Below are 27,537 nucleotides of genomic sequence, written 5' to 3'. Positions count from 1 at the left end.
ACTTTCTGGTATTTTTGCCTGACTTCCTGTTCACTGGGATGGGCTGCTCTTGAGCCTGGAGGAGCTGAGTCTTGAATATTAGCCAGCTTTTTTTTTGGCTCCCTCTTCCCTCCAGGGCCTTATCACATGGCATGCTTCCAAGAAGATCTCTGAAGAGGCCAAAGTCTGCTCTCCTGAAGTCCAGGCTTGAGAGCTTGCTTTTTACCCTTCTCCTTCCACTCAGGATCCTGAACTCCACCGTCTCATGGTCACTGGAACCAAGGCTGCTTTTGACGTTCACAGTCCAAACAAGCCCCTTGTTGGCGAGTACAAGGTCCAGCAGAGCACCTCTCCTCATTTGCTTCTCTACCACATAGGTCAGGAAGTTCTCATTGATGCGCTCCAGGAACCCTCAGATTGATTATGTCCTGCTGTGTTGTCCTGCCAGCAGATATCAGGGTGGCTGAAGTTCCTCCCATTCTGTGGGCACTATAGTAGTGTTTATCTTACCTCCTAAGAAAACATGGAACCTGGCTTTTCTTTATCTGTGGGTTTGGAAAAGTATGGTTTCAGTCAAACCTTGTTTCTCTCAGAGGGCATTACTAATGCTTTGAGCACCAATGAACCACAAACGGAAGCAGGAACATATCTTCCCAGATTAAGTTGCTAATGAAAACATCATAGGGAATAGGGCTCGGTCGACCTTGTGTCACACTGCAAGTTTTGAGCAGAGCTGGGACCGCTGAGTTTACTCCCCTGGGCTGAGCGGATCTTCTTGCACTGCTGCTGGGTAGCAGGTAGGCAAAGCACAGGGAGGAGAGGACAGTTAGGGCCTGCAAGTCTTACAGGCAGAAGCAAAAAGCAGAGCAGGCTCTTAAATGAGCCTGCAGTGGGCGTTCTCAGTTTCACGGCAAACCTGTGGTGTAGTGGAGCTGCTAGATTTCTGGGGAAAAAAACAAGCCCTAGACACCTGGTGCGCTGTGGAAAGAATCATCGTGATAGACTAGACTATAAGCTTGATGATGTGAATTTGGTGTTGCTGAAACTGAAACACAACAAGCAATTGCAAACATCAGCTCAGGTCATGGTAGGTTGGGTTACTACGCTGGTAGTTACAGAAGCAGCTGCGTTGTGCTACTGTACCCTCAGTTTCTACAGCCCTCCATTTTCATTTTGTTCCCCAACATGGGAAACTAACCCACAGAGAGGAACAAGAAGTAGTCAGAAAAAATTGTCTTATTTCATTTTTCAGAGGCAAAGAACATGTTTAGCTGCCTGCTGTAGCTGTGCGATACCCAGAGTACCACGGGAGAACTAAGCAGCCTGGAGGAGCCCATACATTGTACTCAATATCTCTCTTGAAGGTCTAAGGGCTGGGTTCTCCTTTCTGCTATCTCTTTGCCTTCATTGGCTAGTGCTTTTTTGCTGAAGCCTTACTCTATTGCTGCCAGCAGATTTCTTTGGGACACAGCTTTTTTGCCAAGTCACTAGCTTATCTCAAAGCAGAATGCTAAACTGGTGTTTCTGCTGCCCTTCCTCCATGAGTAGTAGCATCTTTCCCTTGGCTGCTCTGCCAAGGCTTCTCAGCCACCCTCCTGGAAGCTTAGACCTGGTCCACCCCCTGGACTAGCTGTGGTGTTGCCAAGCATGAAGCAGAATTGGCCACCGTGGTCCCGAGAGTAAGTCAAGAATAGAAACATCACCTCAACTGTGTGATGCAACTATGGGTGTGGTAAAAGGCAAACAAGTGTGTGTCCACGGGGAAAAAAAAGGCTATGGAATGTGTTTTTATTTAATACACAGTCACCTGAAGCAAAATAACACCCTGCTGCCATCCTCAAGGCACTTGCAATGAGCTTGGTTTGCCCCTAGCTGCTTTCATCCAGTGGTTAAGGAAAAAAAGAAACAGGGGTGCTTGCTGAACCGAGAACAAGGTAGTGTACTTGAGTGCTGTTTTGTCTCAGGACGGCTGTGCAGGAGTCTCAGCCCCAGCCAGAGGTGGGATTGCTGTCTCTTCCTCCCCTCGACTCAGCCAAACTGTCCTACTGACAGAGCCAGGGCTCCTGTCCCTCACATTTGCACAGCTTGCTGATGAGATCATTCAAGTAGAATTTAGAAGACCATTTGCCCACAGGATTTTATTCCTGCTGAGACAAAGAAAGAAAAAAATCTACATAGGTGAAACAATGGAGGGGATCGCCCTTCTGTAGGTGCCTGAAAGGGAATGACATTTGAGGTACAAAACCCGTGGTACCAGCTCTCTTTATAAAATGAAACCCGTTAACACATGAACCAGAGATGTTTTCTGAGACTAATGGTTCCCAGATATTCAAGTTACAACAGGCATAGTGTCATGTAGCAGCTATTTCCAGGAAGAAAACAGGAGTTCTCTTCGTGACACTTCTGCTTCAAAGCAGTATGAAAAGTGTAAGCTGTCCCAAGCCAGATGGTGCAACGAGACCGAACTACCACACTAGAGGTTAAATCTGGACCTGTCTTCTCAGCATATTTTCTGAAACAAGTTTTTTGCTAAGATTTTTCTGTGAATAGCTGTCTGAAAAGAAGGGGGTGGTGTCTTTAAACTAACATCTGGTCTAAGAAAAGAGGCAATGAACAATTTTGTAATTATATTGGAAATGCTTCATCTACAATAATTAGAACATTCATACAGAATTTTCAAGAGTCAGCTTAAAATGCACACAATACATTAATTTCAGAACATCCTAGATCCATCAGTTGGTTGTATTCACTGACAGCAAGTTTCTCTCCTCTGCAGGTTCACATGTGCCCACCAACGTGGCTGGTACTGCTTGCCACGACAGGCCACCGAGGGGTATCTGATTTCAGTAGTCAAGGTGGAAGTCAAGCTTCACATGCCAGCAGGCTGACAGATTCCCAACCGCCTGTGTGCTGATAAAGCCTGGGGGTTTTCACTCATGCATGGTAGCAAAGGAAGCTCCTGCAGCAGCCAAGCAACCACTGGCTCTATACACAGCATGGCGCAACAGCAGCCACAGGGCAGGCAGCGATGAACCAAAGCAAGCTTCACATCTAGCTCCAGGGTCAGGTTCAAAGCTGGCAGAGGGACTATTTGACCTCAACTGCAAAAGCTTCAGAGAGCCTGTGGATGGCGTGGCTTTAATGGGCCTGTGAAGATTGACCACAACCTTGTCAGCTTCAGGTATTATGTGCTTGCATTAGAGCCAGTCCCTATTGAATAAACACCAGTAAAAGCCCAAAACATTAACATGTTATCCTAACTGGTACAAAACTTAACCGTATCTTACCATGAATAAGTACTTGTGCATACTTTATTAACAGAGTATAAGAACTAGAATTCCTAAAAAGACCACCACAGAATCTTAGTTTAAGCCCGGGCAATTGCATACGTACAGGAATTACAAGGCTTGGAATAAAAGACAAGCGGATAACGGAGTTTTCTTTACCAAGAGGCAGGGGTGAAGTGCAATCAACTTCATTTGAGTTTGCATCCTGGAGCTGTATACAAATTGCAAAGTCAGTTTAATTACTTAGTTTATTTATGCTTTTAGAAACAACTGTGGCTGGGTAAAACAACAAATAGCAGGAAGTGAGGGTGAACGGCTTGTAGTCCTTCACTCATCCACTAACGCATACAAAACAAGCATCACAAGTTATCACTGGCCCATTTACGATGTCTGACATTGAACACCGCCTCGAGGGTGATGCTCATCATCTTCATAGACTTCTCCGTTATAGTGGTGTTTTCTTTTTTGAGATGGATCAAAGTCCACTAAATCCACTTGCTCCATTTCCTCAGTTTCTTCTATTTCCTCCCTTGTAGGTAAAAGTTTTTCCAGTAAAGACAGCTTATCTGAGGAGAGGAAGCCGCTATCTGGGAAATTCACCTGAAATGAAGAACTGGGGTTACTGAATTCTGCCTGAATTGACTTTTTTCCATCCCACTACAGGTCAAATAGCTGCCAAAGTCAGCTTTATCACCACAGGTGACTTAAACCCAGTGCTTTAAAAAAAAAAAGAAAATATGTAAGTCACTAGGCTATTTTTTAATGCGTGCAAGAATGTAGCTTCTGACTCTGGCAACTTAACCAATTCTTACACAACATTTCTTCTGTCTCAGGCTGTCCTCTGGAATCACCCTAGAAGCAAAGTACAGGGCATATCAACATTAGAGATATGGCTGAATCTCCTCTAAAACCGCAGCAGATGGAGCCTGCTGCCACAGCTCCCAGCATTAACTTCTCTCCAGAGAAGAGATCCACATTTTCCAGCCTGCTCCTTTGCTCCAGCACAGGGGAAGTTACTCATTCATCCTTCCTACAGGATGAGACACTAAGGAATGTGCCAAGCAAATGGAAATTCATAAGGTATCCAAAAAAATTCTGGCACTTAAGGTACTTTCAGCAGAGAGTGTTCTAGAAGTCTTCTCTGTGTTCTGAACCGTAATTCTGTTTGATGGATTACAAGTTCTCACCATCGTCAAAAACAAATACCAAATCAGGACATCTAATAATTGGTATCTCTTCGTGATTAATGTAATGCTTAGAGGTTAAATTTTGGATGGATATTCAATGCTGAACTGTACCATGGAAGTAAGTTGATCCACTTACCCTGAATTCTATGATCAGACGTCCTTTTTCATACGGTCTGCGATAAATTGGCATACCTTCATTCAACACACACTTAATAGCCCCATGCTTGACAACCTGGCCTGAAAAAACAGAAAAAAAAAAGGACCAAAATAATAAGAAGGGATCCTTGCAGGCAACAGAAGCAGCTTTAGTTTTAACTCCCTCCAGTATTTATGTAACCACCTATATCATGGTTAGACAGCTACAGCAAGAGGTAGTAGTCTAACAGGGACTTACTGCCTGGTAACTTCTGAGTAGGAAAGCAGGTTGATGTCTACATTAAATTCTTGTAACCGTATTATGCTTCCCAAAGGAAGTATACTTACAAATTCATTAAGTGCTCCATCAGTTCCAAGGCTGAAAAAGTGGTTTTCAGAGACCCATGGCCTTCAATTCTCATGAGGCATCCTCAGGATACAAGTATGTCCATGAGGTAAGGTCTGTTACTATATCACGCAAAGAGGAAGTTACTGCTGACTGCTATCCAAAAATCCTTTTTTGTTTAAAGATTTGTACTGCAAAGACTAGGAAAAGTAGCTTGATACTAGCATACATCCCTTGTACATCAAGATGGAATGTTTCTGTTCCTTTAAACCTCCAGCTTAAATTCACTGTATGCTTGGACTTCTAGCAGAAAGCAAACCAACACTTACCAGGATGGGAGGTAATAATAATCGTTCTATTATCCAGCGTTGTGATAGGCTTTTGGAAGCCACATAGTGCTTCTACCAGTTGAATATCCATAGACATGAGAAGGTCTTCATCTCGTCTAAGGTAGAACCAATCAAAAGCAGTCACAGAGAGGCAGAAGCAGTCAAAGGACAATACCCAACTTCAGTATTTAACTTGACAAGGACAATAAAACTGCAATTTTAATAGAAGTCTAGGCTATTAAATAAAGAATAATAAATACTGATGCGGCACCTCAAGCCAGCAATTACAGGAGTGATAACCATGCTGAAAGCCATTATCAAGTCTAGCTATCCAAAGCATAGAAGTGTTTATTGAAAAGAAATAAAACACAGCAAGGCTCACTTGCATCCAGTTTCACTTCACCGCTCCTTCCAATTCTAAGAAAAAGGTCTCTCTCAGCCTCTTAAACATTGCAACTGGACAATTAATCCCTTCCTTTGTGTAGATTATTATCTTCCCAAGTGCATCAGTTAGCTCTACCTTATTTTGTTACACTCGCTTTATGAAGATCTGGTACTAGGGAAGTTTGAACAGCTGATGGCCACTCTGGGTTATGATGAAAATTACTACTGTGGTTATGACGAAAGTAACTTCTAGAAAGCACCAAGAAGTATCTGGAAGAGACACTAATCTTTTTAATTGCATATTCTGACTTCATTATGGCAGTGCTAGTGATGTCTGCATGCACTGCACTGCATGTTTAACAGCTACAAAATCCTCCAGCTATTGAAACAACTTAGTTATTTCACTAACCCTATTTTAAAGCTCTCTAGAAGGAGCCTTGCATGAAAAGTTAATTTTAGACTCCGACGGGAGAGGGGGAACATTCCACTTGTTCCAGAAGCAGCATAACCTCAGCATAACCCTACAAGACCAGTAATATCAAGGGTTATTTAAGGACACTAGAACTGAAGGCAGCAGGCAGAAAGATGGATAAAAATAAGCCAGCAGAATTGTGACTTCAAGTCCCAGGTAGCCGTGCAAACAGTTTGGCCCAGACTGTTCCTTTGGCATAGCTAATTCAGTATCTGCTTTCACTGGAAATTAAGAAAAATCAGCTGAGTATGCTTATCCAAAGCAAACAGAACCGATTCTTAACCTGTGAGCTCAGTGTTTTTTGGCATAGAGTTCTGGCACCAACATCCAGAGCTCAGCACCATACAGGACAGTCAGGCAGACCAGCTGCAGATTTCTCAAGAACCTTTGACTAACTGCTCCTATTTACAAGTACAATGGTCAGTGTCTCTATATCCATTGATTCCCTTGTTACTGCTCTGAACAGAAGCAGTGAGATGCCACGTGCAACACATTTCTGTGCAATGTCAAGCGCTGCTTTTAATTGGACCAAAATGTACCAGACAGACTCATTCCACAAACAGTAACTTGAAACAAGGAGGTTTGCAACACCCAGCAGTACTGTCCAGTAACATGAAATACTTGAGACATGGTCAATGATGCTTGAGTCACTTTTGCTTTTGCAAGAAAGAACAGACAGGCCTGATTATCCTGTCCAGTACACTCAGGGAGGAAACGAAGTGTGGGAAACCACCTTTGGTCAGAAGGGTGCACGCTATAGTCAGTAAGTTTGTCATAAATAAGATCCTGAGCAAAAGTTTTCTGTGCCTTGAAGCCAAGTGGGTAATGAACCGCTGCCTACACTAAACGGTAATTTTCTGAGGTAAGCGATAGAATGCTATCCTAGAAAGAGCAAGGAAGTAATCACAAATACATCTATTAAGACCTCTTAAAAATATTAAGATTTCATTTAAAGTTCAAGATTTGTAAACGCTTAGTAACTGTAACTAGTTTTGTTTGCCTTCCATCTCCTTCCACTGCCAAAGCTCACATAAGAGTATCTTGTGCTACTAGAACACAAGTGGCTATGACTAGATGTACCAGGATTCCTGCACACCTCAGTGTTCCTTGGCCAAACTCACACCTGAGTTCCAGCCATGTGATCCCATCTACTGGTATTTCCAGTAGATAAAAGGTGAGTGGTAACCAGGGAAGCACGTGGACAAGCACCTCAGGAGTTAACACAAAGGACTTCCAGAGTTTTACCTTGTAAATACAGAGTGGTCTTTCTGATCCAAGACAATAATAATATCCCCTGGCTCTAGTCCTGGCTCTTGGTCCCCTTCTCCATGGAATGTAATTTTCTGACCATCCTTCATTCCTGTTGCAGAAAACAAATGAACAAACATTTTTCATTTTTTTAAGTGAAAAGCAGCAGTAAGAAATATTTTGATGAGCACAAGATGGTACCAGGAGATCTCTGGATCTTAGAACATCAGGATCTTCCCTTGAAGCATTCATCATTTTTTTTAATCCACTCACATGTTCAACATGTTTTAGTGGTGCCAACCTAAACTATGTCTCAAGACTATTAAGCTTAATTATGGGGCAAAACAGCCATCTGCCAAGACAAAGTCCTTCAGGGAAACGTTACGAAAACAGCTTTCATTATATGCACAAGTACTAAAACCAAAACAGAAATACTGCATACAAAATACATTTTGAGAGCAAGTGACCAATCACCTTCTTCAATTTTATAAATATGTGGCAGAGCTACTTATGAAACACGATCTCAGTGCTTGCTGAGTGCAAGAAGCACCCTCCCCAGGACTGTAACCATCACGTAAAAAACCCATTTCACCCACACAAAAGTCTCTCTAACATAAATTCTAGCTGCCTCCTGCTAGCTGACAGTCTGTTTTTCTATAAGGAAGGGAAAAGAAACTCTTATAAGTGTTTTTCCTGTTTAAAATGTCCATAATAAACCCTCACTAGCCCTCATACATAATGTTACTGTAGGATTTTCTCTGTTCAAAACAAATCCAGGCATTGCATAAGGTGCTTTTTACACATAGAATGAGAAATCTAGAATGGTTCAGGTTGGAAGGGACCTTAAAGATCAACAGTCGCAAGTGATAACCAAGCATGGGTCTGTAGAAGCCACGTGCTCATCACCTTGCCCTATCTTACAAGCCCCACTACTCCCGAGACTTCTACCACTAGCTCTTGAGCAGCCTCCCAACAGAGATGTATTTGCCACCCAACTCTTGTGTTCTCCTGTCACTGAGAGGGTTTGTGTACTGAGATGCATTTTGCCAGGGAAAGAGTACCCGCATGGAGCAGCACTGTCAGGGTTGCATAGCAAACAGAGCTCTAAGCATGAGAGGCTTAGCACTGTCTCTGCACCCTATTACTATAGCAGACCTGGTTCCCCTTCACACTGAAACACAGTAGAAGTGATCGGAGTCTGCGGGGTTTTCCTACAGGCAAGCAAAACTCATTAGGCAAGCTGAGCCAACAAGTGTTGAGTTTTATTTAAATTGGTCCAGTATCTGACCAAGACTTGTACTTATGAGGCTGCTCAAAAATAATTCACCGCTTACAATACAGCATGTTTCAGAATTCATTTTTAGTTATGTGCACAAGTATTAGATGTGAACATAGAAGTAATCAATGTTGCCAAAACCAAGTCTCCTACTTTTTAAAGGCAGCAACAGGCAATTTTACAGTGTAAATATTCTGCAGTCACTCAGCAAAACATCACCATGCATTTGCTAAAACTTCAGTTCTAATGATTCAAAATTAGTCAGTCCATCCAAGTTCAATACTTCATCTTAATAAGACACCTTACCTTTGTCAATGTGAACTTCTAGTATCTTCTTCTCTCTAACAATTTTTCTGCCAGTGCAGCTCTTACACCGGTCCTTGGGGCTGATACGCTCCCCGTGCCCCTGACATTCCATACACACAGACTGGATTTGTTGCACCATTCCTGGCCCAATCTGGTGAATTCTGATCTGCATGCCTGTTCCTCTGCAATTAGGACAGCATTCTACTGCACCTTTCTTACCACCACGACCTGAGAAGAATGAAAGTTGGGGACAAAAGGTTACACGCTGCAAGAAAAAAAATCCCCGAAATCTCCAGAAGCAACTTGTGTTTAGTTTCAGTTTCACAGTTACCTTCACATTTGTCACAGATAACATTCTTCTGCAGTGCAAGTTTCCTTGTTGCACCATTGTACATATCTTCTAAACTTACTGACAACTGATGGACCACATTTTTACCTGCAAAAGCAAATGGATATTTGCTCAAGTTTGAAAGCCTGGACTCCAAGTAACAGTAAACTTCCCATGTCACTAAGCTCAAGTCATGACAAACCAAGTCTATGGACTCTTAACATCCTGTTTTGATATAGCTTTATCTTGTTGCGCTGGTATTAGTCAATAGCCCCTTCTAATGGCTTTGTCAGTAATGCTTCTCTGTTCGAATAAGTCAGACACTCTTCTGTGAAAGCACAACCGATAGCACAAGCAAAGTACATAGAACCTTAGACACTTAAGTTTTATAATGCAGGACTTCAGTTTTAACAGAGACTGAACGCATCTCCTACAAGGAAGTGGGAGACACTGCCTAGAGTCAGTAAAGCACTTTCTTCCTCTCAGCAGGGGACTTTCTGGAAACTGAATTGAGTCGTTACATTTTTACACTCAGGAATTAATGAGAACTTTAGGTACCACAGGCTTCGTTTTGTAGGAGACAAGTTCTGACTTACTAGCAGTATTTTGATACAACACTGCAACATTTTCATACAAACCTTTTTTCTTTCCTCGGTCACCAGGTCCACACTAAAAAGTGATGGGGTCAGCACTACTCTTAACCATTTCAATTAACACTAGAGTCTTTCCCAGTGGGATTTAGTTACTGAGCAACATTCTACTGCACCTTCAAATCAATTCCCCTGAACAGTACAGGAAAACAAGAAGGTTTCACAGACTGAATTTGATTTGGCTATCTTACTTAGATACAGTTACTTGCAATTAAAAACCAAATACATTTACAGTAGCTTAGTTAAAAAAAAATCATTTTAAGGTACGTTAGCATTCCACTTCCTATTCAGCCTATTAGCTGCTGGACTTACGCTCAGCTAAAGGCTTTCCAAACACTAAATCTGGTTAGTCATTAACGTAAGACAATGCACAAGAGACCAAACTACCACCGTATGAATCAAATGCCCTCCCCTACCCGTTTCCGGTGCTAAGGACTAGGGACAATGATTTCTCCGATTTTGAGATCAAGCGCTATTTAAAGTCTTACATCTACAGCAGTCTCCTCAGAGATTTTGATCTTGTCTAGCCCAACGACCACGCCGTAAAGTCGGGGAAAGCGTCGGAAGACGGCACGTTACCTCGTCTCTCTCTCTGCATCCTCCCACCACCGCCAAAGAACATATCGAATATGTCCATGGGTGACCCGAAGCCACCACCGGAGCCACCCTCTTTGATGGCCTGCTCCCCTCCTTTGTCATACAGGTCCCTCTTCTTTGGGTCCGACAACACTTCATAAGCTTGGGAAATCTGCTTAAACTGTGGGAGACATATACCATGCTTCAGACACCTGGGACGTGGAACCCCAAACGGCCCCCCCCGGCCCCTGCCACCCTCCCGCTCCCGCCAAACCCTCCCCCGCCGCTCCCCTAGCCCCCATATCAGCACCCTCGCTGGGCAGCCGACCCCGCAGCCCCGTCTCGTCCCCGACCTTCTCGCCCTCATTGGGGTTCTTGTCGGGGTGGTACTTCAGGGCCAGCTTTCGGTAGGCCTTCTTCAGCTCCTCGGCGGAGGCGTTGGGCTTCACGCCCAGCACATCGTAGTAGGTAGTCTCCTTCACCATGGCGGAGGGCGGCCCCTGAGCAGCGGGCGGTCCCGCACCCCGCGGCGGCTCCTCACCCTACGCCGATCCCGACTTTTCTGGAAAGTTCCGAGCTGGTCCCGCATCCGGGCGCTTTTGAGCCGGCACCGCCCCACCCCGGAAGTCCCACCCCCCTCTCCTCGCCGGCCGCCGGGCTGTGGTGGGCGGGGAGCCAATAGGGGTGGGAGGCGGAAGGCGGCTGGCCAATCACCGCCGCTCCTCGACGGCCTAGCTCGCCCGCCGCTGCTGCTGCTGCCGCCGCCGCCGCCGCTCCCGCATGCGCATGCGCTGAGCCTTGGGCGCGCGCACCGGGCAGGCCCTGCCGCCGGCACCGTTCCTTGCGGGGAGGCACCGAGCCGCGGGCGGGTACGCCGCCGCGCCTCATCTGCCGCCTTTCCGCCCCCCGCGAAGCTGGCACCGCCGGGATGAAGGGCGCGTGGGGGCGTTACCGCGCAGGCCTGATGGCTGCCGCCGCGCCGCGCCACGCGCATGCGCTCAGGCGCGCGGGCTCGGGGCGCCGGGTTCTGGTCACGCGGGGGCCATGCTGCGGCAGGCGATTGGTGGGGCCGGCTGCGACGTGATGGGGGCGGGGTGCGGCGTTGCCATGGGGACGGGGCCCGGTTCCCTTCACGGCCGGAGGCGCGGCGGGCCGGTAACGGCGGCGGGAGGGAGGGACGGAGGGAGAGGGCTGGGGCGTCTGCGTCGGCTGTGTGGTATGCCCCCGCCCGGGTGGTTTGGCACCGAGGATAAAGGCGGCGCCCCGAGGTGGGGCATGTAGTGAGCGGTGGAGGCGGCCTGTCCGACCGACCGAGAGGTGCAGTTGGGTGTGCCCGACCGCACGTCGGACGTTTTGGAGTGTGTGACAGTGCTGGTGTTTCAGTGGGGACGGAGGGTTACTCTCCATTGGAGGCATAAGCTTACCACAGTTGAGAGGAGGAGTGCTTAGCACCAAGCACCCGGCAGGGACAGGGGTGTGGGGGATCTTTGCTGTCAAATTGGTGTAAACTTGAGGGTCCGGTTTTGTATTATGCTCCATCTGCAGACTGTTGCTGGATGAAGCTATTCCCCTCTCTCACCTTGTCTATCTTCTGCCGCTTTCTTTGTTTTGGTGGGTAAATTAATCTCTCAGATCAACTCTGATGATTTTTTTGTGGGTCAGCTTGTCTGTCAGATGGAACTGTCGATCCAATTGATTTTTCCTGTATATGAACTGTGGATGTGAGAAAGTATAGTGATGTAGAAGGAAGGGAAATAGGACTGCCTTTTCAGCAGTAACTTGCTCTTAGATTATGCTAGTGTTAATGTCATGCTTTGCCTTGAATTTCAGAAACATGAGCCCAGCTAGCAGAAACGACTCAGTTGAGGAATGATCTGGCAGCAGAATTCCTGGACCCTGCTCCACAGGAGGGTGACCCGTTTGGAAGCTGTGTTAGTAACATACTGTTTGTTTTGCTCTATAGCACAGTGATGCATGTGTGCTGGCTCGTGGGGAAAGAGAAATGCAGTCAGCGAATGAAACTGCCACACTTGGAAGCAGTGGTAATTGGACGTGGCCCAGAGACTGGGATAACGGATAAGAAGTGTTCACGGCAGCAAGGTAAGGTGTAGCTCAAATTCCACTTCCTGCATGCAGCAGCAACCAAAATTGTGAAGAGTATGAGATACCAGTACAGCACTCATGTTTATTAATAAACATCATTCTTCTGTTTGGCTAAATTATAGTGAAGCTATTGGACCAATGCTTTGGCCTAATTCTTAAGCCTGCTTTGAGCAGGGTCTAAGTGGGAAATCACCATGTTTCCTTGAAATCTAAGCAGGCTTTCCTTAGACTTGCTTCTGGAGTCACTGGTTTATGGTCTTCTTTCTCTGCGTGGTCAATAGTGTTGCCTGATTCTTGAAGTCATCAAGCTTTTTTTGGTAAGCACTTATGGAGATCTCTGGGTTCTCGAAATCAGAGGAGACACTTAATAACAGGAAGTTTACCGTCGTAAACTAAGGCATGGAACCTTAACATGAGTCTCCAGGCCTGCAGTCATGTTCCACTGCCAGCACTCTTGCTTTGTGAGTGGCACTTCATCTCCATCACTTCCACCAGCTGATTTTTAGTATGACTTGTTATTTTATAGATGTGCTGGGAGAATATATAAAAATATTTGCGATCTATAAAATACTCCCCTTCACATCTTCCCTGCCTTATCTGTCTTCCCTCTGGACACAGTCCTGCTCCATGCCTTGTTGTCACAGAGGGCTGGTGAGAATAGCAAGAATGCGTAGCAAATTCCACAGATTTCACCTTTATTCTGAAGTATTTTGCTGATCCGTGATTTGAAATACTCAGGTGTGATTCAGTGTATGGGTTGTTTTTGTTTTACCTGTGGTTCTGGAAGCGGGATGGGGCAGACGTATTCTTTGCCTGCTTCAGAAGATAGAAGATACTCTTGTATCTTAAAATACAGGAGTGTTTTCTGCATGAGGTGGTTCAGCAGAGTTCTGGCCTTTTTATTTACACTGTTTTGTGACACTTTGTTCTTTCTTTCCAGTTCAGTTAAAAGCAGACTGTAACAAGGGGTATGTCACAGTTAAGCAGGTATGTTTTAAAATGGGTGTACAGTATTTCTGATACTTACTGGGATGGTTGTCATGCTTAAACTCCACAAGTGCTGCAAGTGACGGTCACCAGGTCTGAAGGGCCTGAAGCTGTTCTACGACCAAGGAGAGTACAGTGAGCAGATTTTGGAAAGGGATCTGTCTTTTTTTGTGTGTACCTCAGTGGAAGTACTGCACTGTTCCTTCCAGATGGGCTCCAATCTCAGACAGCCAGGCTTGCAGCATCAGGAAATGCTGCTGTGAATATTCAACCTGTTCTTCCAGGCGCTACATTTGGGAGATTTTGGAGTTCTTCCCCTAAACTTAGAATCTTAGAATCATAGAATGGTTTGGGTTGGAAGGGACCTTAAAGATCATTTAGTTCCAACCCCCGCCATGGGCAGGGACATCTTCCACTAGACCGGGTTGCTCAAAGCCCCATCCAGCCTGGCCTTAAACACTTCCAGGGATGGGGCATCCACAGCTTCCCTGGGCAACCTGTTCCAGTGCCTCACCACCCTCCTAGTAAAGAATTTCTTCCTAATATCTAAATCTTCCCTCTTTCAGTTTAAAACCATTACCCCTCGTCCTATCGCTCCACTCCCTGATAAAGAGTCCCTCCCCATTTCTCCTGTAGGCCCCCTTCAGGCACTGGAAGGCCGTTATAAGGTCTCCCCGCAGCCTTCTCTTCTCCAGGCTGAACAACCGCAACTCTCTCAGCCTGTCCTCGTAGGAGAGGTGCTCCATCGCTCTGATCATCTTTGTGGCCCTCCACCGGACCCGTTCCAACAGGTCCATGTCCTTCCTGTGTTGAGGACTCCAAAGCTGGACACAGTACTCCAGGTGGGGTCTCACCAGAGCAGAGTAGAGGGGTAGAATCACCTCCCTCGACCTGCTGGCCATGCTTCTTTTGATGCAGCCCAGGATGCGGTTGGCTTTCTAAGATCTTGCTGATCTGCCTCCTGAGCTTTAAGCTTATAAAGCTGAGGCAGCCCTCCATTTAAGGTCAAATTGGTTCTTGTGTTAATAGGACTGGGCAGTTGTGGAAGGTTTTTGTTTTGATGGCTGCTAGAGCCAAAGATCACCTCTGGGAAGGATGTGCATTGAAGGCAATCTCATGTTACCAGCTGGATGGATGTAGCCCTACTTTCTCATTCTTATGACGACCAGTATCCCTGAGATAATACGAAGGGAAAATTCTCTGGCTTCAGGTGCTGGGGCAAGTATGTGTGCCCACAGTATCAGCATGTGTGGATAACACATCAGTCTGTTCTGCCTACTGAGGAGTAACATCTTCCATCAAAATGCCTTCAGAGCTCAGTAAGCACAGGGATCCCACCAGTATCTGGTGAATCCAGTAACGATCTTTTTTTTCACAGAAGTCAGCCTTAGCCACAATTAGAATACTGTGTTACTGGAACCTTGTGGCTGGGAATACTTTCTGGTGGTGGGTGCTAGCATGTTCTCGCTGCCTGCTCTACAGTTGCTGCCCACTTGAATTGTGTGTGGCACAGGGTTCCAGTGATCAGTTTTTTGATAGCGTGTTGGCCCAGGGGATGTGAAGTGTACTTGACCTGAGTGCAACTATGGAACTGTAGACTGAAGAGATCCTGGCTGGAATCAGCAGGTGCTTCATTGCAGTGAATACCAAGTGATGAGAGGCACAGTATCATCTTGTGAAGCAGGCAGGTATCGCAGGGACAAAGCTCAAGAAACATTCTGTGACAGAGTTTATCAGTCACAGGGAGGAGCTGGTTTCCTAAAGCTTGTTTCATGCATAAACATTAAACAAAGGCACTTTGCTGAAGTTGAAGACACCCAATTTCCCTAGGGTCACCCTCATGATCAGGCAAAATCCATCTCTCAAGCAGTCACTGTAGGTTGCCCACACTACTTTATGTTATCACTTATGCTTGAGATAGAGGAAAATGTATTCCTTTCCAATTATCAGCTAAACTTATGTAACTTCTCAGTCTTTAAAACACTGGTTTGATGGGAAAATTATTTTAGAGTTGCATAGATCTGTAGTCTGATGCAATGAGAAAGGCAGGTAAACGTTTGACCTTGCTGTCCTCATTTTCTGCTAGAACAGAATAAGTAACAGAGTTGCTTTTGTGAAAGTGTAAGATGCAAAATGAAAATAAGAGCACTAAAATACAGATAGACTGGTATATACTTTGCACAAGCTGAGGTGGACAGAGGTTTAGCCTTTCTTCAAGGAATGGGTAAACGTCACTGTATTTGAACACAGTCTTCAGTGTGCTGGAGAAGGTTTATCATATTTGGCTTGGGAAAGAAAAAAGGAGCAAGGAGCTAATCCCTGTGTAGTGGACTCTTCTGGGGGCTCAGGAGACTTTTCTCCTGTTTCGTTTTGGATTTTTTGTGCCTATGCAGGAGGGAGTGTGTTGCAAGTGTTAGCAGTGTGCTGTGGTTGGTGAGCCAGCAGTTGTGAGCCTGAACTCCTTTGCCTCTTGGAATAAGCCAGAGGAGTGTGCTTGTGTATTTGAAGGCAAATGTGTTGATGGGACAGCATTTGGTAGAAACAGAAAACAAAATGTAGTAAAAAGGAGAAGGAAGTAAAATAATTTCTTAATAAAAGGAATACTTTCTGGGTACAATTGGACTGAAATAATTTGTTAAAACTACCATTACTCTTCAGAAATAATTTTTACTAAGGCTGTTATTATTTTAACAGTTGTTTAATAGTTGTTAATTTTTTTGAGCAAAGTGTGGCATAGGTGTTGCAGTGTAACTCTGTAGCCAGCTGCTACAGAACTGTCAGGTCCCTGTGACACCATGACCCTGACTGTTGTGTGCTGACAGCTGTGATTGCAAAACTGGGCCATAGAGGGGTGTCTTCAGCATTGGACCTCTCTGATCCTCTAGAGCGGATTGGTGTGGGGTGGGGGCACAGTGAATAAAAAAAGCATAGTGATATTCCAGGACAACGGAGCGGTAGTTGGCGATTCCAGTTACAACATCATTTGCTATTTTTTTCCCCTTCTTCTCCCTACCAAAGATAGGAGTCAACCCAACTAGTGTTGATCTCGTGAATATTGGCAAAGGTGAAGAGGTAAAAATGAAGCCAGGCCAAGTTCTGCATATTGTGAATAAACTTTACCCCTACACGGTGCAATTTGCTGAAGAGTCAGGGAAGACTGTTACAGAAGCGGAAGAGAAGGTACAAAGCAACAAGATGCCATGTGAGGACTCCAGCGAGAATGATGATGTAGAACTTGTTCCAAGAAAAACAATGAAGATGGAGGTGGTGGATACACAAGGCAGTTCTGCAAATCCCAAGCTAAGCAATACCAGTGTATCTCCCCATGAAGGAACTTCGAGCAAAAAGGCAAGTGTATTGATATTAGTATACTTGTGTTATTTCACCTGGGATTGTCTCCTCCATCAGGGCTTTGGTCTTTTGTGGGTACTGCTGATGGGGAAGTCTCTCAGGAGAACACAGATCCTCAGAGCATGTGAGCTGACATGCCCTGAGGAAAAGACTTTGCTCCTGACATCACTCAGGTCTGGAGAAAGTTACCTGGGGCCCATTCTAACCTGAGCTGGGGGGTCGGTGTGTGTTAAGGGGCTTGCTTGTAGTGAGTGAGGATTTAATCTCTGCTTCCTGCTGCAGTTTCTGCTAGAAGGACAGTCCATGTGAGCTCAGTTTAGTGGGAGTCACACAAGGATACTGTGCTAGCTCTTGAGATGTAATCTGCCGTGTTACAAATAGAGCAGTGGTTATCTAAAAGATTATGCACAGAGAACAGAACAACTTGACCCTCTCTCTTTTTTTTTTTTTTTTTGTTGTTGTTGCTTTTTTTTTTTCTCTCCTGTTTTGTTCACTTCTTACAATAGAACCAGGTTTACATTAACGAATGTTGCCAGGCAAAATCTTTCGAAAGGGAGTTTTGAAATGCCCTGCTGACATGGACAAAATAAAAGACTGCTTAATGCATCTGGAATAATAACAGTGCAGTTGCTGGAGGACAAGGCATAGAAATGAAACACCTCAGGACAAAATTTCAGTCCCATGTTTCATTTGTGAACTCAGGCTAGTTATATTAGGGCCAGATTTGTGGTGGTATGAGCAGGGAGACAAGATGCTTCACACTGTTTCTTGCCAGCACTGTAATAATTTTTGAACATCTTTCTCTGTGAGAATATGATGCAGATCATCATTGATAATGCCTGTAAAGTGATCTGAGCAGATAAAACTTTATCTATTTTGAAAAAAGTGCACTTGAGGCACCATCTTTTAGTAACCAAGTTAAGAGATACCTGCTAGTTCTGGCTTGATCCTCCTGTGCCTTTCTTGTTTTCTGTACAAGCAACTCCTTGCACAGTATCAACAAATAAATATACCTAAGAGTAAGGCCACACACTGCAACCACTTCTTTGTTCTGTGCAGAGCACAATGTGGTAGGACTGTTAATGGAGATCCTTGCACTTCCTTTGGCTCTTGTGATCTATGAAGCAGAGGCTCTTTTAGTAAAATAATCTGTCATCAACAGTAATCATGGACTGTGCCATAGCATGTGCAGGCAAATTATTAAATTAAAACAGATCTAGAGCTCTCTGTTGTTAAATTTCCACCATTTGAAAGACTTAACTTTGAATCTTAATGGTGTCTTGTTAAAAGTTTTCAAAAGCAGCTTTGTGGGGACAGTTGGAGCAGGTGGCATTTACAGAAAGGAAATAATTCAGCTGTCATTCAGCTGAAAGAATGGAAGTATTACTTAACTGAATGATTTAAAACATATACTTGGATTCTTAATTCTCTTGTAAATTACTTTTTTCCTTCTGTCCTTTAGGAACATTTAGGACATTGGAGTCAGGGTCTAAAGAGCTCCATGCAAGACCCAAAAATGCAGGTGAGAGCTGTAGACTTTTACTTTATTGTAGTTCCTGTCTAATTTCTTTTGTCCTTCTACAGTTCACTTTAATGATCTGATTAACCAGCGGAGTACTGCATGAGGGCTAAATTGTACTTGTATCTCTCTCTGTTGCAGCATTAATTTGGGAGTCTCTAATACACTGATTTTGCAGAATGTCATTATGTTAATTGTCCTTGAGCTCTCTACACTGTCAGGTTAGGCCTGACAGTGTAGTAAGGTTAGGTCTTCAAGTAAGTTGTTGGGAGAGCAAGTGACCAGTGCAGTTCCTTTGTTTCTTCAGGGAAACCAACTGAAATGGGGGTGTGGTTTGAAACTGAGCCAGTCCTGGAGGTTCCCGTTTGTCAGCAGCAAGCACTGCCTTGTTTCCAAACGCAGTGCAGTTTCCTGGTTTCCAGCAAACTCTTAACTGCAGTACCGCTGTGCCAGCTGACAGGATGTGACCCCTCGCTCCTCCTCCATCCGGTTTCTTTGTGCCAGCAGGAGTTTCCTGGGTGGTTTTTTTTAACCTTCTGCAGATGCACCTCCCTCCCTCTGCTTCCCTGTGGCTGCGTAACGGTTTCCTTGAGCTCTTTTTTTTTGTTGTCTGCTGTCTGCTTTTGGTGAGGTCAGACCCAAGACCCAGAAATCCGACAAATGACTCTTATGGCTGCAGTGTATACACAGCTTCTTGTTACTCTATTCTGAGAGAACCCTGAGAGAATCTTCCCTATCCATGTGTAGAACCTACTTCCATTTTATTTTCAGCTTATGGCAAATACACAGACAACTCCTTCTCAAAAACAAGCTTTTTACCTCAACTCCAAAAATAGGGGGAATGCTTTCCATCAATATTGCGCTGTCTGGCAGAGTAAGGCCTGAAGCTTGAGTCCATTTAGCTTGGGTTTTGGCTGGCTGATTGCTGCATGTCCATCTTACCATTAGAGACGTGTTTTTCCCTTGGTGCTTCTCAGCAAGAGTTTGTGTTCAGGCGACGGATATCACAGGCACCTATGATACTTGGTTCTTGAAATCACTGAATAATTTCAGTTGGAAAAGACCTTTGGAGGTCAGCCAGTCTGACGGCTTGCACTGGGTGTGGTTGCCTCAGCCTTTGTCTATTTGAGTTGAGATGATCCAGCCTCACTGGACCCCTTCAGGTGGTGATTGCCTTCAAGCTGAAAATAGTTTCCTTGATAGTCAGTCAGAAGGTTCCTATTTCTTGATTGATTTTTTTTAAAGTTTATTTATTTATTATTAATTCAAGTTTAAAGTGTTGAACTGTGTAGAGTTGCAGGAGACCTGGATGCCCCTTCTCCTGGAAGTGCCATCAGTTTCAAATCAGTCTTTCTAGGGGGAATGATAAAACTATTGAAATAAGGTATTGAATAAAGCTATTGAAAATATTTGCTTACTTTTTAAACATGATGCTTAATCTTCATACCTTAAGCACAATTTCATATAGCATTTACCCAGACACTGTTTTCTTGACCCAAAAGATGAGCTGGTTTTAAAACTGTTCTTTGAATGTTAGAACACAAATAACTTTGTGACTTAGTGTTAGCTTTATTAGTTGTGGTTCTGAACTAAATACACAAACCATAGAACTCCTATCTTTGCATTTTAATAAAGTAATAAATAAATGGCAATATGTCTTTCTTCTGAAAACACTTGATCATGATCCTGTCCCCACTGGCTGCATATGCAGACACTAATTTGTGTATATAAAAATATGACGGCATCAACCAGTCTTGCTGCTGAAAGAATCAGTCCTATGATTTGCATGCTGATGAAATGTTAATCTTCCTGTAGAGCAAGACTGATCAGCTCTGTGTATAAACGTATGAGAATAATTAGCAAAGATGACAAGGACATCATCCATCTCTCTCCAACAGATGCACTGCTAAGAGATCAGAGTCACAGCACACAGTTTCTGCTTCAGAACCTGGCAGATTTCTGTTGCCTGGGCCAGGTTGTCCCCCCTGTTCTCCACATGCTTTGCTACTGTTTCTCTTCATCAGCTGCATCAAGTTGTTGCAGAAGGCAAAACATAATGAAAACGGGAGAAAAAGGGCATGATAGACAGGAATCTGTTCTCCTTTTTGTGAGTGATCTTATGAAGTAGCACTGTGGGTAGCATGAACTAAAATAGCTTGGACTTGAATGGTTTTGTCTTTGTGATGCTGGCGGAGGCCTGCAGCGCTGAGCGCGCTGTTTGTAGCACCTCTAAGACTTGTGTTTCACTCCAGAGATCTGTGAACGATGAGGTAGTCCGGTGCATTCCTATTTGCTATATATTGAGCACAGGGCCATGATTTTGTTTCAGTGACTGCAAAGCTTGAATGTAGCCTGATGGAAGTAGAGTCTCCTAGACCTCACTGGTGTCTACGTCCAGGTGATTTTTGAGAGTTCATATCCACCTGCAGCAATGGTTAACTTACTGCTATGTAAGAATAGAAGGAATTTTCCTTTAAAGTATCTAAAGAGGGATGCTGGCACATCTCTCCATAGCTGCCTGGTGCATGGTATGGAAGAGGGCACGTATCCTGGACCAACATAGTTCCAGACAAAGCCCTCCTTGAAGTGGAGTGCTCTGCTGCTTGATATTTCTCCCCATCTAGTAATCTTTCTTGACTTTTTTCCTAGCAGTCCCAGTTGCACTAGCAACACATACCTGTGCTTGGGGACTTCTGCAACCACAGGACGTGCACGTGGTTAACATCTCAAAATCCACTAAATACAGTGCTTATAGGAATAAGATACTTAACTTTCAATCAATAAATAATCTAGTTATTTGTTTTGCAAGGTTTACAAAGATGAGAAGACTGTAGTCATCAAGGATAAATATCCTAAAGCACGTTACCACTGGCTCATCTTACCATGGGACCCCATTTCAAGCCTGAAGTCAGTCACCAGGGACCATCTTGAACTCCTGGAACATATGCATGCAGTTGGGCAAAAAATGATCGAACAGTGCCCTGCCAGAGAGAGTCTGGAGTTCAGACTGGGTTACCATGCTATCCCCAGTATGAGGTAAGATCTGGATGGGTCATCAGGTGGAGACTCTGTTCTTCCAAACCTGTAACGGGATGTGGCATTGCTAAAGAACAATACTACTCCTAAACACGACCAGCAGTTTCGTGTCCAAGTCCTTTGGGTGCAGCTGTGCACACACTGCTGTGTACGTGCCAGTGGGTCTGGTGGGAGATGCTAGTTGGGTTCCCCTGGCAGAGCTCTGCAGCTGCGGCTACAGAAGGCCTGTGGTCCAGTCCCAGCGAAAGAGGCGGTGCTGCCAATGGCCAAGTTGGCCATGCTGCCAACTCCCGGGGCACCAGTCTGTGATCAGAGAGACTCTTAAGCCCATTAAGTCCTGCTTGATACTGAGCAAGGACTTGAGTCTTGTGTGCAACTAAGCCCAGATCTTACAGCGCCGAAACGCCTGTGGGTATTGCAGTCAGTGTTCCTAAGTTGTTCTCCAGTTCTTGGATGAAGCTTTGGGTCACTGATCAAGTCGCATTCAGGTACTCTACAAAGTTTAAACCTTTGGTTCATTAAAACCACTGTCTCTGCCTTTTTGGAAATGAGCCGGAATATGGACTGCAGTTAGGGGTCATGCAGAGTAGTGATCTTGGCTGTTTAAGGGAAATGCTTGCATGAGTCGAGGCTTCCCAAACAGACTGGGTTTCTTCTGTCGCAGGACTATGGGTCAAATGTGGTAGGACTGACCCATAAGGCTGGCAGTCCAGCTCTGCTGAATCATCTCTGCAACTGACGCTACTGCAAAAGGACTTCAAGCATTAACATTCTTCTTCTCTTACCTATGTAATATATTTGTTTCAGTCAGCTACATTTGCATGTAATCAGCCAGGATTTTGATTCACCAGCCCTGAAGACCAAAAAGCACTGGAACTCTTTTACCACAGAGTACTTCTTAAACTCTGAAGGTAATGATTAGAAAATGTATTTCATAACATGTAATCCTGCTTGTGGGTTCTGGCTTTGGACATTTTTTCCAAACAAATGTGTAAGCCATAAATGTTCTTGGTAATAAATGAAAGGTTTATGTAATTTCAGATATTGGTGAATAACACTGAGTAAAAAGTCAACCGAATGTTGTGACTGGTTTGAACTGGAATGCGGTGATGACACACTGTGCATGCGAACAGTGTCTTGTCTTTCCTGGCACTACGTGGTCCCAGCACCTCTCGTCTCTTACTTTTTTTCAGATGTGATAGAGATGATAAGAAGCAAGGGAAAAGTGACAGTGAAAGATCACGTCTCCGAACTTCTCACATTGCCCCTCAGATGCCATCGCTGCAAACAACAGCTGTCCACTATCCCACAGTTAAAGGAACATCTCAGGAAACATTGGCCAAAATGACAGCAAAAAATCATCTGACAACCGGTCTTCAGATTTCAGGCTAAAACAAAGACTGTGAAATGTTAGTGGACATGTATGTTTTTTGTTAATTGGAATGACAAATGTGATGCGGGAAAAAGTAGCCTGGAAGCAGCAGGTCTAACCTTTGTAATAGGTTAGACCAAAAAAAAACCCAACACAAAATAAAGTGATGTGTGAAATTGAAGGTGTGTTTGCAGCTTTGTTGTGGTACTGCCACGCTAATCAGTATGGGAACTGAAGTCTGGAAGCGGTGTTTTGTTTGGATGGAAGGATTTATTTTCCTTCAGAAGCTGAGGCATTGAGCCCAGATGGAGGTTTCTACTGAACAGGGAAGGAAACAAACTTTAGGCAAACTGAGTTTGCCTGCTCTGTGGTTAGTTCTGAGCCTGTGTAAATCAGCTCGGCTGTGATGCTTGTTCTAGCATTGCAAATGAATAATTTGCCAGCAGTGAATGAAAGGCCTTAAGTTGTGGTGACTTGAGCCATCTTTTCTTAGAGTTAGAGGACTTTCTCTGAAGTTTCTCTTAAGCAGTAATGTTGCAGAGGGTGGTGTGGCTGACAGCAAAACTCTTGAGGGAATGTACTGCGAGTGTACGGGAAGGAGCATCAGCTACAGCACCCCCATCGTTTTTTATAGATAGGAAACCACATGTATGCTATGCAGTGACCGGCTTTGCTGTTCCCCAGGGCAATAAACCATCAAGGTGGGCAGTTGCGTGGCTGCGTATGTTGAGGCTGGTCCAGAGAGCGTGTGGTTTAATGCTTCCCTGTTTCTCCACATCAGGATCTGCTATCATTTGATTGTCATCAAGACGTGACCTCCCAGATATGCAGCAGAGCTGTAGCGATTAATAAACATCTCTTTCTGGGTCCAGAACTGGTTTGTGGGGTTCAATTTCGTTCTCATCTTGCTTGGACTTGTTCAGTAAGCTGCCCTCTGGGTGAAATGGCTTTCAGTAAAAGCACACAGAGCTTTTCTTACACTAGGAAAACGCTGTGTAACTAACTCCTGATAACGCATTCTGTGGGGAGAGGGTGTCCTCCTCTTCCGTGCCCCACGCAGCAGCAGGTTATCACACACACTGGTGGGGCAGATAGTGACCTCTTGCTGCTGGAAAAGAACAAAGACGTTCCTGTAGTGGAATGGGGGACAATTAGGGGAAGGGCCTGGCTGTGGCCTCATTTCAAACACCAGTCACATTTTGGATTTTGCTGAGATTAGTAATATTGTGTCTTAATTTAGAAAGCAAAACTTCAAAAAAAACCACCCCAAAAAACAATGACAAAAGCACAGTCAGTCTAGGCGTTCACTCCTGGCGCAGTCGAACTAGGGCTTCCCTTGGCCCCAGAGGTGCAGCAGCGCTACTGCTCAGTGGCGCGCTGGTTTCGGAGGGACAGGCCTGTGTATGATGTCACAAGCCAGTGCCACCAGCAGAACTGCTGCCACCAGGGCTGCAGGCAGGTGTCCCGCTGCTTGCGCTGGCCCCGGGTGGGGTGGTGGCAGGGCAGTGGTACCAAGAAGGGTGTCCAGCACTCACCCTGTGAAGCCACAGCTGCCTGGGGAAGGTCTGTGAGACCAGCAGCAGGGGGTGTGAGCTGTTGAAGCCCGCAAGGGACAGCCACGTATCTGTGACCATAGGTAGCCTCAAGGCCATGAAGGAAACTAGAACGGTAGTCGTAGACATTGGCACAGGTTACTTCAAGTGTGGCTTTGCAGGGGACCCGTGGCCTTCCCACATCATTTCGTCTACAGTTGGTAAGCCCGTAGGGATGGCTGAGCACAGTCAAAAAGAAACCTTTGTTGGAAGAGACCTTCAGAACTGCAGCGCACCCTTAACACTCACCAGCCCAGTAAGACATGGCGTAGTGGTGGACTGGAACCATGTCCAAGATACTTTGGAGTATATTTTCCAGATGGAGATGAAGATTCAGCCAGAGGACCATGCTGTTCTGGTGTCAGTGCCTCCCCTGTGTTCCATCACGGACAAGGAGAGGTATGCTGAGATGATGTTTGAAGGATTCCACATGCCTGCCATCCACATGGCCTACCAGTCCTGCTTATCCATGTACTCTTATGGAAAAACCTCAGCTCTCGTGGTGGAAAGTGGCCATGGCGCTTCGCATGTGGTTCCCATCTATGAAGGTTATATCATACGTAGCTTTACCGGGAGTGTAGATTATGCTGGGTCAGACATCACACGTTACCTCATGAAGTTACTAAATGAGTCTGGAACCGTGTTCACGGAACACCAGCTGAACGTTGTACAAGATCTCAAAGAGAAGTGTTGTTACACTTCTCTGAACCCTAGGCAGGACTTGAGGTTGCCCGTTCAAAAACAGCAAATGGATTACGAGCTGCCGGATCGACACGTGGTCACTGTGGGCAAGGAGAGGTTCCTCTGCGCTGAAGCGCTCTTCAAACCAGCCTTACTTGGCTCACAGCAGCCCGGGCTCTTGCAGCTGACACTTGCCTGTCTCAAGAAGTGTAATGCTGACATCAAGAAAAAAATGGTGAGGAATATCCTGCTGTGCGGGGGCAATACTATGATGGAGGGCTTTGCTGAGCGCTTCCAGATGGAACTGGCCAAGAGGTACCCTGCTGACAACCTCATCACAGCCGCATCCCCTCAAAGAAAGTCTTCTGTCTGGATTGGTGGGTCTATTCTGGCCTCACTCCACTCCTTCCAGGAGCTTTGGGTTTACAGAAGCGAATACGAAGAACATGGTCCTTCCTGCATTTTTAATAAGTGCTTCTGAGGAAGACACAGGGTGCCTTAGAATGACCGGTGTTGACAAAGGATACCTGAAGCAATTCAACAGCACCTCCCTTCCACCCCTTGCTGTAATTAAGAGATTTTTGCTGGAATTGTGTTAGTTTTGTGATACTGTGTGCCTGAAATAGTTCTTTTGTATTTTGTATTTAATGAAGCTAGACAGCAGACAGCTAACTTCTACCCTAACAAGAGAAACAAGCTTCCACACAGCCACATTTGCCCAGAAATTGGGATATTCCTTAAGCTAACTCCCCATTTCTGCCTTAGTGGCTTCCTTCAGTTCCTGGTAACTGCATCTGTTTGCATGAGCCTTGTTGTGGTTTTGACCAGATTAACGAATCAGAATGACAGATGGCCCCTCCCCCCGCCAAGGAAAAGAGAGGAGAGGAAGAGATAAAAGAGATTTATGAGTTTAGAAAAAACTAAACGACTTTAATGAAAATATTAATAAATAATGAAATAATAAATAATTTTAAAAAAGGGGAAAAAAAAAGTATACAGTATATACAAAACTGTATCAAGCTCCCAGGGTGATGATCACGTCACCAGCAGGCACAGGGGAAAGTCCCAGGCTGGACTCGGTGATGGACAGGAGCTGGATTCCGGATCTGGAGTGAGGATTGCTCAGATTGAGATCAAAGGCAGATGAACAGACAGGATCCTCCTCAGATGTCGGCCATTGAAGGAAGAGAAATGACCCTTTGATCCCTCAGCTTTTATACTGAGCATGGGGCAGATGGGATGGAATACCCTGTTGGTCAGTTTTGGGTCACCTGCCCTGTCCGCTTCTCCCTGCAGGTGGGACCCCTCTATGCTTTTCCGTTTCCAACCCTCCAATGGGGCAAATAACAAATTTACCTGACCTTGGTTGTTATAGCAATAAGTATAAGCGAGGGCCTCTCTGCATACCATTCCTTGGTATAATCAGGTCTTATCACTATGAGAGCGAGCAGTTTCTGAACAATACGCTGTTAATTTCAGAGTTTAGTTAGTTAGAAGAGGCCCAGCTAAAAAGGAAAAATTACTGAACAGAAAATTAGTTCTGTTTCACCTCAAACCAGGACAAGCCTCCACAGAGCTCAGAAGAGCAAATTCAACCTGTCTGTAAAGACAGCAGCCAAGGCAGAACGTATTTCAAGATGGCACCCATCACTAAGAAAGCAAAAAGAGGATCAAGGGAAAGCAGATTTCTGGCTGCTGCTGCTGAAAGGAAGCCAAGGTTCAGCAGAAGCAGGAGGCAGGACCTCCTCCCTGGAGGCTGAGGACACTAGGTGCTGCTTCCAGCTCTGCTGCTCCTTAGTCAAAGTTCACTCGGGAGGGAGAGGGGTGGGGGAGGACAGTGGAGTTCAGTGGTAAATTTACCCCGTGAATGATTTAGAAAACTGGTCTCCCACCTGGGTGACAGACTTTTTAAAGAGATTCTGCCCTGAGGGAGAACAGGAAAACATGTCTAAGACCAGAGGGTCTTCAGCTTTGAAAAGCAGAACCACCCATAAACATACATTAAAGGAACTGCTGTGGTTACGCACAAGCGTGAATCCTTAGCAGGCTGGCAGTACTTTTACCCTTTTTTTTTTTTTTTCTTTTAAGAGAGAAACTCTTTCTAGACAATAGATGAGGCTGTGCAGACATCAGCGTTTCCCAGCATCAGATTCAGGAATGTCAGGAATTAGTGGTACTGTCATGTCAGTTGCAGGGCCAGAGCCCTCCATCCCCTGGAGAGGACCGCAGACTCCCTCATCACCCCTTTTCCCTGAAAAGATGGCTTCCATAGTTCACCTTGGTCTGTGTTCTACTACCCTTTTGAAGACCCAGATCCAGTAAAAGACTCCCACCCCCTGCAGCCTTCCATGTGTTTTGCCATCTCAAGATTTTACTCTTGGAGAACCTCTTTC

General features: G+C 45.1%; 3 protein-coding genes across 8 annotated transcripts; 2 read left to right on the top strand and 1 right to left on the bottom strand.

Moving 5' to 3' along the window:
- Nucleotides 1–1,773: 1,773 nt before the first annotated feature.
- DNAJA1 (DnaJ heat shock protein family (Hsp40) member A1) lies at nt 1,774–11,120 on the bottom strand. 5 transcript variants are annotated; one of them, XM_074165750.1, is made up of 8 exons: nt 10,857–11,120; nt 10,507–10,684; nt 9,281–9,385; nt 8,950–9,177; nt 7,365–7,479; nt 5,264–5,379; nt 4,590–4,690; nt 1,774–3,866 (listed from the first exon to the last, which is right to left on the bottom strand). In XM_074165750.1, exons 1-8 carry the CDS (start codon nt 10,986–10,988, stop codon nt 3,648–3,650), a joined length of 1,194 nt encoding a protein of 397 aa, XP_074021851.1. In that variant the 5' UTR covers nt 10,989–11,120; the 3' UTR covers nt 1,774–3,647. The 5 variants fall into 5 exon arrangements, with proteins under 5 accessions (XP_074021851.1, XP_074021848.1, XP_074021849.1 ...); XM_074165747.1 differs by having other exon boundaries at nt 2,592–3,866; nt 10,507–10,722; nt 10,808–10,988; XM_074165748.1 differs by having other exon boundaries at nt 2,592–3,866; nt 10,507–10,705; nt 10,857–10,988.
- An 87-nt stretch (nt 11,121–11,207) lies between these two features.
- On the top strand, nt 11,208–23,050 carry APTX (aprataxin). Of its 2 annotated transcripts, none has more exons than XM_074166376.1 (8): nt 11,208–11,372; nt 12,467–12,603; nt 13,547–13,593; nt 16,612–16,941; nt 18,407–18,466; nt 21,273–21,499; nt 22,307–22,410; nt 22,693–23,050. In XM_074166376.1, exons 2-8 carry the CDS (start codon nt 12,474–12,476, stop codon nt 22,845–22,847), a joined length of 1,053 nt encoding a protein of 350 aa, XP_074022477.1. In that variant the 5' UTR covers nt 11,208–11,372; nt 12,467–12,473; the 3' UTR covers nt 22,848–23,050. The 2 variants fall into 2 exon arrangements, with proteins under 2 accessions (XP_074022477.1, XP_074022476.1); XM_074166375.1 differs by lacking the exon at nt 11,208–11,372 and adding an exon at nt 11,617–11,658.
- A 1,435-nt stretch (nt 23,051–24,485) lies between these two features.
- ACTL7B (actin like 7B) lies at nt 24,486–25,625 on the top strand. The gene has a single exon (XM_074166625.1). The coding sequence runs from the start codon at nt 24,522–24,524 to the stop codon at nt 25,623–25,625; it is 1,104 nt and encodes a 367-aa protein (XP_074022726.1). The 5' UTR covers nt 24,486–24,521.
- Nucleotides 25,626–27,537: the final 1,912 nt, after the last annotated feature.

This window comes from Numenius arquata, chromosome Z, assembly GCF_964106895.1.
Source record: "Numenius arquata chromosome Z, bNumArq3.hap1.1, whole genome shotgun sequence".
NCBI classification, from domain to species: Eukaryota; Metazoa; Chordata; class Aves; order Charadriiformes; family Scolopacidae; genus Numenius; species Numenius arquata.
Note: the sequence above shows the minus strand (reverse complement) of the source record. Positions and strands in the feature narration are given on the sequence as shown.

Excerpts from the sequence above, each read along its gene's own strand:
- DNAJA1 (XM_074165747.1), bottom strand. The coding sequence starts at position 10,988 with ATGGTGAAGGAGACTACCTACTACGATGTGCTGGGCGTGAAGCCCAAC. Across the intron at positions 10,723-10,807 it reads GCTGCCCAGCGAGGGTGCTG|GTCCCAGGTGTCTGAAGCAT; the intron begins ATATGGGGGCTA and ends TTGGGGTTCCAC. Across the intron at positions 5,380-7,364 it reads GACCACTCTGTATTTACAAG|ACGAGATGAAGACCTTCTCA; the intron begins GTAAAACTCTGG and ends GTTCTACCTTAG.
- APTX (XM_074166376.1), top strand. The coding sequence starts at position 12,474 with ATGCATGTGTGCTGGCTCGTGGGGAAAGAGAAATGCAGTCAGCGAATG. Across the intron at positions 13,594-16,611 it reads GGTATGTCACAGTTAAGCAG|ATAGGAGTCAACCCAACTAG; the intron begins GTATGTTTTAAA and ends TCCCTACCAAAG. Across the intron at positions 21,500-22,306 it reads CATGCTATCCCCAGTATGAG|TCAGCTACATTTGCATGTAA; the intron begins GTAAGATCTGGA and ends TATTTGTTTCAG.
- ACTL7B (XM_074166625.1), top strand. The coding sequence starts at position 24,522 with ATGAAGGAAACTAGAACGGTAGTCGTAGACATTGGCACAGGTTACTTC.